This window comes from Primulina tabacum, chromosome 3 (genome assembly GCF_025594145.1).
Source record: "Primulina tabacum isolate GXHZ01 chromosome 3, ASM2559414v2, whole genome shotgun sequence".
In the NCBI taxonomy this organism is placed as follows: Eukaryota; Viridiplantae; Streptophyta; class Magnoliopsida; order Lamiales; family Gesneriaceae; genus Primulina; species Primulina tabacum.
Genome location: NC_134552.1, coordinates 50,421,962 through 50,433,963, shown reverse-complemented (window position 1 = coordinate 50,433,963; position 12,002 = coordinate 50,421,962). Strand labels below are relative to the sequence as shown.

At 45.4% G+C, this 12,002-nt stretch overlaps 1 protein-coding gene across 1 annotated transcript; it reads left to right on the top strand.

The window, feature by feature from the left end:
• Positions 1-10,142: 10,142 nt before the first annotated feature.
• Positions 10,143-11,584, top strand: LOC142539170 (glucose and ribitol dehydrogenase-like). Its single transcript, XM_075644447.1, has 3 exons — positions 10,143-10,471; positions 10,539-10,915; positions 11,023-11,584. Exons 1-3 carry the CDS (start codon positions 10,349-10,351, stop codon positions 11,402-11,404), a joined length of 882 nt encoding a protein of 293 aa, XP_075500562.1. The 5' UTR covers positions 10,143-10,348; the 3' UTR covers positions 11,405-11,584.
• Positions 11,585-12,002: the final 418 nt, after the last annotated feature.

Sequence of the window (12,002 nt, the reverse complement as noted above, 5' to 3'; positions counted from 1 at the left end):
AGTTATTCCGACGCGCATTCTCCTTCTCCGGTGATCTTTGATCTTACCAGTCACTAGCTACTTCCTCCATCTCGTAAGTCTCCCTTCTCTTTGCATCTACCCCTCTTTGTTTTGTTTTCATAGCCATGTCAAACTCCACTTCTTCTACGTCGGGTAAGAATGTCAGAGGTCGGTCGGAGGAAGATTCCCCAACCCCTTCTGATCATTATGTTCACATCCCTATTGCTATCCCCATCCCTTCTTCCCGACTCATTCCTAAAACCCCCACAAAAACCACTTCCTCCCGGCCTTCTGGCATTCCTGGCAAGGGGAAAGACAAAGTAGCAGGGCCCTTGTGGTTCTCTACTGTGACTTCTACCCTTCGCCTGGATAGTTTAGAGGAGGTAATCCTTGGGTTCCATCCCGTCCAACTATAAAATCCGAATTCCCAGCCCAATTGATCACCCTGACACCCCTCCCCTTGGTTTCCAGACTTTTTTCCTGGAACAACTCAAAAGTGGGCTCCGATTTCCCCTCCACCACTTTTTCGAAAGCACCGCCCGGTTCTATGGGCTTCCCATAAATCATCTCCACCCCAATGCCTTTAGGATCATGGCAGCCACCTTTATTTTATTTCGTATGAGGAATATCCCGATTAACTCCTCTATTTTTCACTTCTTTTATTCTTGTCGGTTTAATGATGGGGTCTTCTCTTTCATGGCCCGAATGCATTACCAATTTCTGACTGACATTCCTTCATCTTTGAAGGGATGGAAAACCAAATTCTTTTTCTTACAATTCCCCACTCTCCCGGCCTGTGATACAGGCTCTTGTCTTCACTGCCCGAGCAACCGGAACTTCCCTGGGATTTCAAGCTTCTTCCCTCTTTCACCCATGCCTGGGATGCTTTTGAAAAGCAATCCTTCCTATCTTCGGTGTTGATCGGGGGAAATAATCTGGTTCATTATGGGATCGGGTCCCGGCCTGAAGACCCTGTGGACCAGATGACAGATGAGTTTGATCAACCCGGGTCACAGGCTGGTAAATTACTTTCCTTGATCTATTTATTTCTTGTATGCTTAACCGTCTGATATGTTGATTTATGATGCAGCCAAAGAAGAAATGATTAAGGCAAGTCTTCAGGAGGCTGCTGGCAAAAGAAAGGCTGAGTAGAAGAAGGCCCGGGCTGAGAAGCGAGCCCGGGAGGTCCAAGAGCAAGAAGAGCGCCAAGCCCGGGCGGAGGCTGAGGCCCGGGAGCTGGAAGAAAACAGGGTCCGGGTTGAGGCCGAGGTTCGAGAGGAGGCCATTTACCAGGCTGGTGAGGAGGACCCGGCTCCTCTGAACCACCGTAAGAGAAAGGCCGTGGTCAAGCCGATCGTGGAGAAGGTGGTCCTGGAGGATGCACCCGAGGAGATTGCCCGATCTCTTCCTTTGACTGGTTCTTCTGCCAGCCCATCAGGGGGAAGGCCCTGGGTCCTCCCCAACATCTTTGGGGATGATGTCAGCTCGGATCTTGTGATGATGATCCGGGGCCTTTTGCGCCCTGATGAGGTGGCGCACCTCCAGGGAGTTCATCCTAATATACTACTTTGCGAAGGAGTGGCTCGGACCTTCTCTGTAAGTTCATAGAATTATTCAGTTTTTCCCTTTTATATCGCCTTCTCTGACCTTTTTTATGTTTTCAGGGCTTGCAGATGCTCATGCATTCCTACGAACGAGTGGCTCAAGCAGCAAAGGGGGCCAATGCTCAGGCCACCTCTACCCGGGAGATGCATGCCAAACTCCAAGAGGATGTGGGCCGCTTGAATGAGCTTCATGAGCACGTTCTGGCCCGCGAGAGGGCTGTTTGGCAGCAACAGATGGACTTGACCCGGACAGAACTAGCTGAGGCCCAGGCAGAGGCGCAGGCAGCCAGAGAAGAAGCAGAGTCCTCCCGGGTCCGAGCCGAGGACTTCCAGGCTGCTGTGAACCTCATAAAGATTGCCTAGGCAGAACAAATGTCAAATTTTTTGAAGTCCCTGGAGTTCAAGAAGGTGGTGGCTGAGAAAGCCTTCCCTTACTTCGAACATGGCTTTAATAAATGCCTGGAGCAGTTTGAAGAGGCGGGTCTGGTTCCGGCTGATCGGGAGGACTTCCCAGATTTGGAGAAAGCTGCTGCATCCCTCCCGGATGATGAAGAGGAGGACCAGGGTCAAGATCCCAAAATAGATTAGGACTTACGTTGTTTTTCTTCTTTTTTTTTTTTCATTCCCGGGCTTCCGGGCACCTTGTAAATATTTTCCTTTTCAATGAAATACTTTCCTTTATTTTCTTCGCATTTGAATATCATGTTAAAATATTTCCAAGTGTTGTAGATAACTTGAACTTCTCCAAAGATCCTTATGGATTTTAATCCATTTTTGCCAACATATTTGAGAGATATACAGGGTGCGAGTCCCCGGACCAGGGAACGGGTCCCTGAACTTAGGAGATAACCGGAGTACTGGTCCCTGGACTTAGGAGATAACCGGGGTACGGGTCCCCGGGCCAGGGTACGGGTCCCTGAACTTAAGAGATAACCGGGGTACGGGTCCCCGGGCCAGGGTACGGGTCCCTGGACTTTGCAGACATTTCGTTGAATATTTCCTTGAACAATTTTTTTATTTGATGTGGAAACAGTGGATACAAGTGCTTTTAAACATAATATTTCTTTAAATGAAAAGCATTCCATGGCCTCTTAAGAGTGTGTCCCTGAGAATCTTCGAGATAATAAGCTGCCCCCGAGCTAACTCTTCGAATTATTTTGAAGGGCCCTTCCCACCGTGCTTTCAATTTTCCTACATCACCCACTGACTTAACTTTTTTCATTACTAGGTCTCCAACCTGAAAATCTCGTGATCGGACATGCTTGTTATAGGATTTAATCACCCTGCTGCGATAGGCTTCCATTCGGATGGCTGCTCGATCTCTCATTTCTTCAACTAGATCAAGTTCAATAGCTCGGGACTGGTCATTGTTACTCGAATAAGATTCTATCCGAGCAGAGGATTGCCCAATCTCCACAGGTAGGACCGCTTCTGAACCATAGACTAGGCTATAAAGAGTTTTCCGAGTAGATGATCGTGGTGTAGTTCGGTATGCCCATAATACACTCTGTAGTTCCTCCACCCAATCTTTACCCTTCCCATGGAGCCGGGCTTTCAATGCTTGCACAATGATTCTATTAGTCACTTTAGTCTTGCCATTGGCTTTGGGGTAGGCTACTGAGGTGAAGGACTGAACAATCTTCATTTCTTGACACCACGAGATGATCTTCTTTCCCTGGAATTGCCTTCCATTATCTGAAATCAATTTTCTCGGGATGCCATATCTGCAAACAATATTCTTCCAAAGAAATTTCATGACTTCCTCCTCAGTAATCTTGGCTAATGGCTCGGCTTCTACCCACTTGGAGAAATAATCCACAGCCACAAGAAGGAACTTTTTCTGTGCTCGGGCTATGGGGAAGGGACCTACAATATCTAAACCCCACTGATAAAAAAGGCATGATGTTGAGATTGGTTGCATGTTAGCAGCGGGGCGATGATGAAAATTAGAATGATGTTGACAACCCTTGCATTTTTGAACAAGTCGGGCAGCATCCTGATTCATTTGGGGCCATCAGAATCCGACCAATATGGCTTTCCGAGACAGAGCTGTTCCACCGAGGTGTTCACCACAACATCCTTCGTGTATTTCTCGGAGGACATACTATACCTCATCTTCTGATAAGCACTTGAGTAATGGGCTTTGATATGATCGCCTGTATAAAACATCATTCAAAAAGATGAACCTGAGTGCTTGTTTTTTGATTTTTGTGGCTCAGGCCAGATCTTCTGGGAGCTTGCTATGGACTATATACTCAATGATAGGGGTCATCCACGAGCTTTTCTGAGTCGGGAGTATTTCTTCATCAATAGAGAGCACCAGCCGGGTATAACAGAGAACTTCCTGGGTGCTTATATCTGACATGGAAGCAGCCAATTTGGCTTATATCTGGATGCTTCTGCATTTTCTTCTCTAGGGATTTGTTTGATGCTCCAGTCGGTCAGAGACGCTGCCCGGGCCGTGATGAGCCCCAGATACTTGAGCATTTTTTCATTCTTGGCCTCATATGCTCCCTTGATTTGCTGTGTGACCAACTGAGAGTCAGAATAAATAATGACCCGGGAAGCGCCTACTTCCCGGGCAGCCTACAACACTGCCAAACCAGCCTCATACTCCGCTTCATTATTGGTGACCCTGGAGTCGATCCTCAGAGCCAGCTTGATCTTCTCTTCTGATGGGGCAATCAGGACCACCCCAACTCCACATCCTGATAAATTTGATACACCATCAACGAAGACTCTCCACACCTCTTCTTCCCCCGATTGAATCATTTCTGTTAAGAAGTCTGTTAATGCTTGGGCTTTAATAGCAACTCGAGGTTTATATTCAATGTCATACTCCCCGAGTTCTACAGTCCATTTAATCATTCTCCCCGAGACTTCAGTGTGTGTCATGATCCTTCCGAGTGGAGAATTGGTGAGGACCACAATGGGATATGAGAGGAAATAAGGCCTGAGTTTCCAGCAGTCATTACCAGGGCAAGTGCTATTTTTTCCACCTCACAGTATTTTAATTCCGCTCCTCGAAGAGCATGACTGACATAGTATATTGGCTTCTAATCGGCTCCTTCTTCCCTGACAAGCACAGAACTAACAGCAAACTCAGTGGCGGATAAATAGATCCATAATTTCTCCCCGGGCTCGGGCTTTGCCAGAATAGGCAACTCAGCCAGATGCTTTTTCAAGTCTTGAAAGGCCTGCTCACATTTGTCATCCCAGCCAAATTTTTGCGCTTTTCTTAGAACTTGGAAAAATGGATAACTTCGATGAGCAGATCGAGAAATGAAGCGTGACAGGGCAGCAATTCTCTCGGTTAATTTTTGCACATCTCGGACAAATTGAGGAGAAGGCATGTCCATTATTGCTTTGATTTTTTCGGGGTTGACTTCGATTCCCCTATCAGTTACCATGAAACCCAAAAATTTTCCACTCCTGACCCCGAACACACATTTGCCCGGGTTGAGCTTTATTCCGTACTATTTTAAGGTGATGAAGGTCTCGGCCAAATCATCAATAAAGTGGGAGCCCTCTCGGGTTTTGATTAGAATGTCGTCCACGTACAACTCGATATTCCGGCCTATCTGTTTTTGGAAGACGAGATTCATTAAATGTTGGTATGTGGCCCCTGCATTCTTTAATCCAAAGGGCATAACAACATAGCACAAGGTGCCCGCAGATGTCATAAAACTTGCTTTATCTTAATCTTCAAGAGCCAAAGGGATTTGGTGGTACCCCTGATAGGCATCAAGAAAAATTAATAGTTCGCATCCAGAGGTGGAATCCACCAGTTGATCAATCCAGGGGAGTGGATAGCAGTCCTTGGGGCAGGCTTTGTTCAGGTCTCTGAAATCGACACACATCCTCCACTTCCCGGTGGATTTTGGAACGAGGATCACATTTGAGAGCCAAGTAGGGAATTGGAATTCTCTGATGTGGCCGGCCCTCAATAGCTCTCCCACTTGCTCTTCAATGACTTTATCTTTTTCAGGGCCGAAATGCCTCTTTTTTTACTTCACAGGCCGGGATCCCGGGAGAATATTTAACTTGTGCTCAGCCACTTGGGGTGAGATCCTGGCTAATTACTGTTGAGACCAGGCGAAAACACTAATATTTGTTTTTAAACAGTGTAAGAGATTTACCCAGGTGGACGCGTTGAGGTCTTGGGCCACCCGGACGCGCTTTCCCGGCTCAATTTCCACCACTTCTTGCTCCTTCTCCGCAGCAAAGTGTACTTCCCTCTCTCTGGCCACCTCCTCTTGACTTTCCTTCCCCTTTCCTTCCCTTTCTGCTTTCTTCTGGTCTGCCCGGACAGTCTCCCCGTAGCACTTCCGAGAGGAGGGTTGATCTCCCTTGACTTCCCCGACCTGTCCTCGAACTGGAAATTTGATTTTCTGATGATAAGTGGAGGCCACAACTCTCATTTCATTCATAGCTGGCCTCCCCAATATGATATTGTACGAGGACGGGGCATCCACCACTGTAAAAAATGTCATCACAGTTTTCCTCAACTCTCCGGCGCCCAGGGTCAGTGGCAAGGTGATTTCTCCCTCAGGGTATACGGCATGTCCAGCAAAGCCAAACAGGGCAGTCTCAACCGCCTCTAACTGATATTCATGCAAATCCATCTGGACCAGTGCCTCTTTAAAGATGACATTGACAGAGCTGCCATTGTCAACAAATATCCTCAACACATCATAATTAGTCATTCGGGCCTGGATGACAAGAACTGTGGGGTAGACTAACTCCCCTGAGGTCATCTGGTCCGAAGCTTATAACTGGTTCATCTCTCCTCCTCTCATAAACCTCCAAGCACTCCATCCTACTCCTCGCTTTTCGAGCCCGGTTGGAATCACCATCTGTGGACCCTCCCGAAATCATTTTTATTACTCTTCGGCTCGGGGAAGGATCCTTCCTTTCAACTGGTCTGCTCTTTTCCTCCCGGGAACTTGTTTCCTCCCTTCTGCTTCCACTCGGGATATTTATTGATTTGTGAAGAGTGTCCTGGCCGGGACGTCGAGACAACCAGGGTGGCTGTCTAGACTTATCCCGGGGAGGATGAGAGACTGGCATGGGACGCTTGCTAGACTCCTTCCTTAGAGTTTGGCACTCATAGGTACTGTGAGAACATTCCTTGTGAAGGGTGCAAAACCCTCTCTTCTCTGGTCTAGATCTGAACTTCACTCCTGGATTTCTCGATCCTGGGCAATCCTCAGAGGGACATGAGAGAAATGTCCCGGACCGCTTTTCTTGTGAGCTCTCTCCTCGGGCTTCAAAACCCGGTCTCCTCTCGATCTCTTCAAAGCTTCTCTCTTCTGGTTCTGTGCTTCTTCCATATTGATGTATTTTTCCGCCCGGGATAAGAGATCCTCAAAGTTCTCGGGCAATTTTTTGGTCAGGGATCGAAAGAAATCCCCTTCCCACAGTCCTTGCATGAACGCGGTAGTTTTTGTCTCGGGTGCACAGGTTGGGACATCCAGGGCCACCCGGTTGAATCTTTTGATGTACGTTCTCAAGGTTTCATCTTGTCCTTGTTTCACCTCAAACAGGCTAAAAGCAGTCTTTTTGTATTTCTTGCTTCTACTGAATTGATGCAAGAATACTTTTTGAAAATCTTCAAAACAATGAATACTCTGTGGTGCCAGCCCTTCGAACCACCTTTGCGCAAAGTCGACCAGGGTGGTCAGAAATACTTTGCATTTAATCCGGTCTCCATAGCAATGCAACATGGACATATTTTCAAAGCGAGCAAGATGCTCCTCAGGGTCAGAACTTCCATCATAATCTTTGATTTTGGCTGATTTGAAGTGCCCGGGCAGTGGTTCCTGGACAATAACATCAGAGAATGGGCAACCCTTTGCAACTTGAGCACCGCTCTTAGAAACAACTTGCGCTTCCAATGCCTTCACCTTCTTCCTTAATTCCTCCAACTCCTCTGCCATAGTGGGAGATTTAGAACCTGCACTTGACTCCCTCTCCTCCTCCCTTCTCTCTTCCTCCTGAGGTTGCTCACGCTGCTGCTCGGGATGACCGGAATGATGAGTAGTGGTCTTCTTTGTCATGGCTGTCTTAATGGCATCAGCAATAATCTTATTCAACTCCTCGGGAGTTAGATGAATGGTGGGCTGGGGACCATTAGGTGGGGGGCCACCTGCACCAGAAAGACGAGTGTTATTCTCATCCTGGACTCGGGAAGTGTCTTGGTTTGCTCTTCTAGTAGGAGCCATATAAATGCCTTATAACTCAAATTTTCCACAGACGGCGCCAATTATGCAACCCGGGCGAAATGGACGAGTCGGGTCGGGTACTCTGCTGGATTTGCGATCAAGTTGTTAAAGGAAATATGAGTTGGGCGTCTGGATTGAACTTCTTTCCTTCCTGAGATTTAAGAGATCTGCGAACAAGAAAGCAACCACGTGAATGGGCGCCAGAGGGGTATCCGGCGTGACCACTCCGATGCTTAAGTCAGTAAGGAACTCAAGCAAGAAAACCAATGTAGCCAAGCGATGGCTGTGAGATTGGTGTGGAGATTGGGAGTAAATGAGCAATAAATGAGAGCATTCAATGTGTGTATTCAATATCTGAATAGAGAGTAAATGCAAGTAAAGAACCTGGAATTTATAGTAGAGGATGCAATGATGACCTTGTTTTTTGTGTTGAGCATTAATTGTAATAGGGTGGCTGATTATACCCTATCGTTCTGACATGTCAAATCGTATACTAGTCACATCCAGTTCGCTCAATTTTGTCAACCATTTATGTTACTCTCAGAGATAGGTCGGCTGTGCATACTCTATCAAGTCGGCGCCATTAAATGCTTCACTCATATCGAGGAGGTTTGGGTAAAATATTTCTCGGGATCTCTTTCGAGGGCCCGTGCATGCAACGTCCCGGGTGTTCCAATAGCTCGGCCTTTTAACTGGCTGCCCACTCCATGAATTATTCAAGTCATACTCTCCTCGTCCCGGGTAGTTCCATGACTCGAGTGTTAATCCCTCTGGTTGCTTTACTGACCCAGAAACATATCATCCCTCTGACCCGGGCACCCCTCATGGTCAGGCTCCCTGGCCCGGTGCGTCCCGGGACCCATCTATGACCCGGGACATCCCGAGGTATCATCAGAAGGAATACTTTAAAGGCAGAGAAGGTCAATCGAGCTTCTTTAATGCATCCCCATCTTGTACAGAAGAAGTAGATGGTGTCTGCTTAGGATGGGGGCATCATGGGATTTTTTGATTTAGGATTGACCAGATTGGAGGAGTGGTGAATCAATTTATGATCGAAGGTATGAAGTGATAGGGTTCAACATGTATAAATGGAAGGCTTTCACGGGTTGAACAAGTAAAATAGGAGAATTTTAGCATTCAAATTTACGGATGACCAAATCTGGAAAAAATGAAAAATGAATAACCAATTTCAAAAAATTAAAAAATAGGGAATTGAATTGGGAAATAAACATAAAACAAGGACTGAACGTGAAATTATCACAATTCATTCAATTATAATTTTACATGGTCATATATATGCTGTTTATACCTTTACCGAAGGACCACAATTCTTCTCATAGTCCAAGCATCTCCTCAATCCCATCCGTCCATCCTCGTAGCTACTCTTCTCCACTGCATTGAAAGCACACGTCTTATATGAATTACTTGCAGCACCGCCTGTCTCGATATTATAACGGATTTATTGAGAGCTCCACACCTCCCCCATTTAAGTTCCACCCTTATAGTTTGATTCAGGCCATGACTCTGGTACTATTTGTTGAACAATAGAAATCATATATCTCCACAATAGTAGATATTGTCTACTTTAGGTTTAAGTCCTCGTGTATTCGTTGGACTTTATTCAAAAGAGCTTATAGCAATGGAGATATCCTTATCTTATAAAACCATGATCTTTTTCATTATTTTCAACTTGAGATTTTAATTGAATTTCCAACAATCCCCCGAGATTTCCTTTTTAATTCTTTCGAAAATAATGCCGCTTGTACATCTGCAAGTGTTGAAGACTCTACCATAGAGAAATGTATCTGACAAGAGTCTCCTATTCTGTGGATTATGACCGCAATAGAAAGCAGAGCCTGATCTTTCCGGTGAATGTCGATGGCAGTTTCTCCTCACCCTCCAATGCCAACTCAAGACTTTGTTGTTCTGATATCACTTGATAATCGAATAGCAATTCCTATTGTGAAGCATTAGAACACCAAATCGAAATATTGAACGATTTCTATGAAGAATCACAACAACAACTCAACAAAAAAGAATTTTCAATGCCCTGTTGAACGAGAATTGCCCGCATTTTCAATATCCATAAGCTGAATCATTTTTTCCCCTAAACATTTCGATATCAAATTTCGCAGAATTCATTTTTGCGATCAAGAAAGTTAAAACTACCGGTCAACACTTCAACTAGATGACCAACAATGAATCACCACCTTTTAACAAATATTAATAATAATAATTTAGAATATTGAGGAAATAAAAGAATATTTTAAAACATCTATAATGTTCTGCACAAATCTCATCGAACTTTCTTCACAAACGTGTCCCTGAGAACCTCAAGCATCAAACACGTATCACGCTAATTCCCGTGGCCACGTTACTATTCTACCTTATCATCTTCCATCCACCACCGATATACCCAAGTATATATACACATGTGAACTTGTAACAATCAGTTCGGTAGAGTTCACTCCATATATATATATTTACATACAATTTTCAACCAGCCAATTTCGATTATCAATGGCAACAGACGGCCAGAAATTCCCACCTCAGAAACAGGACACTCAGCCCGGAAAACAGCATGTTATGGACCCAATTCCCCAAGCAGCAACTCAACAATACAAATCATCCAACAAGCTTGCGGTATGATCGATATTTAATTAGTTTTCTTATTATTTTGTTCATGAATCAAGCGTGCTTTAATTTACAGGGTAAAGTGGCTCTTGTCACTGGAGGTGATTCGGGCATCGGGCAAGCGGTATGCAACTGTTTCGCGCTGGAGGGTGCAACTGTGGCTTTTACGTACGTGAAGGGACAAGAAGACAAGGATGCGAAGGACACTCTTGAATTGTTGAGTCAATCGAAAAGAGCTGAGGCGAAAGACGCCATTGCTATAGCTGCGGATTTGGGGTATGATAAGAACTGCAAACGAGTGGTTGATGAAGTGGTTGATAAGTTCGGGCGGATTGACATTCTGGTTAACAATGCTGCCGAGCAGTACAAGGCTTCTTCGGTTGAAGACATTGATGAGGAGAGGCTAGAAAGGGTGTTTAGGACTAATGTTTTCTCTTATTTCCTCGTGACCAGGTGATCATCATATATATCCCGATCATCGTTGTAGCCATCACATGGTTGCCTTGGGATAGAAAGCATAAATAGTCCTTAATCTGCTGCTTTTGTTATTGCTTGTACAGGCATGCTTTGAAGCACATGAAGGAAGGTAGCTGCATCATCAACACCACATCAGTGAATGCGTACAAAGGGAACGCCCGGTTACTGGACTACACATCGACCAAAGGTGCAATCGTGTCATTCACTCGCGGGCTCGCCCTCCAGTTGGTGAACAAGGGAATACGGGTGAATGGGGTGGCGCCGGGCCCTATTTGGACACCTCTGATTCCATCATCTTTTGGTGAAGAAGAGTGTGTCGACTTTGGGAAGCAAGTGCCGATGGGAAGGGCGGGCCAGCCGATTGAGGTTGCACCGAGTTATGTGTTCCTGGCTGCGAATGTCGATTCCTCTTACATAACGGGGCAGGTGCTGCATCCCAATGGGGGATATACAGTAAATACTTAAGAGTTTATTGTAGTCGTGTAATACGGTTGTTTGGTGTAATAACTGTTGTTTTTTTCTGAACTCTAATCGAAATTTCGGAGTGAATTGGTTGTCTTTTATTCATAAAAAACATGCAAATAATAATAAATCAAATGTACGGGAAGAGGCATGACTTATGCCGGATCTTGTTCTTGATGGATATTTTTATCTGTCACACTCTGGACTAACTGTAGATTTGGTCGACAGTCCACTGAGTATTTCTACTTTTGTCCTGTCGCCACGGTCCACCACTGAGTAGTTATACCATTGTACGCAAGAGGTGGCCTATATCACATACTCACGTTAGAAAGAGTGTTGGATTTGGACCAAATTCCGCTGTGAAAGTAACACGACTGATTTCAGATGGTGTTTTTCGGACGTTTCTTAACAGATAGAAAAATCAATTTCCAAGCCATGAACACTGGCTTCAATTTAGCAACCGGTCAAAGGCGTTCGCATACAAAATCTTGGCTCTAGTTTGTATTTGTTCCAGTTCTTTCATGGACTGGATGCTAACAGAGTATTGCGAGATTTTCCTTGGACGTCTGAACATCATCTGCTTCTTATAGAGCAACTAGAC

Excerpts from the sequence above, each read along its gene's own strand:
- LOC142539170 (XM_075644447.1), top strand. The coding sequence starts at position 10,349 with ATGGCAACAGACGGCCAGAAATTCCCACCTCAGAAACAGGACACTCAG. Across the intron at positions 10,472-10,538 it reads AATCATCCAACAAGCTTGCG|GGTAAAGTGGCTCTTGTCAC; the intron begins GTATGATCGATA and ends TTTAATTTACAG. Across the intron at positions 10,916-11,022 it reads TCTTATTTCCTCGTGACCAG|GCATGCTTTGAAGCACATGA; the intron begins GTGATCATCATA and ends TTGCTTGTACAG.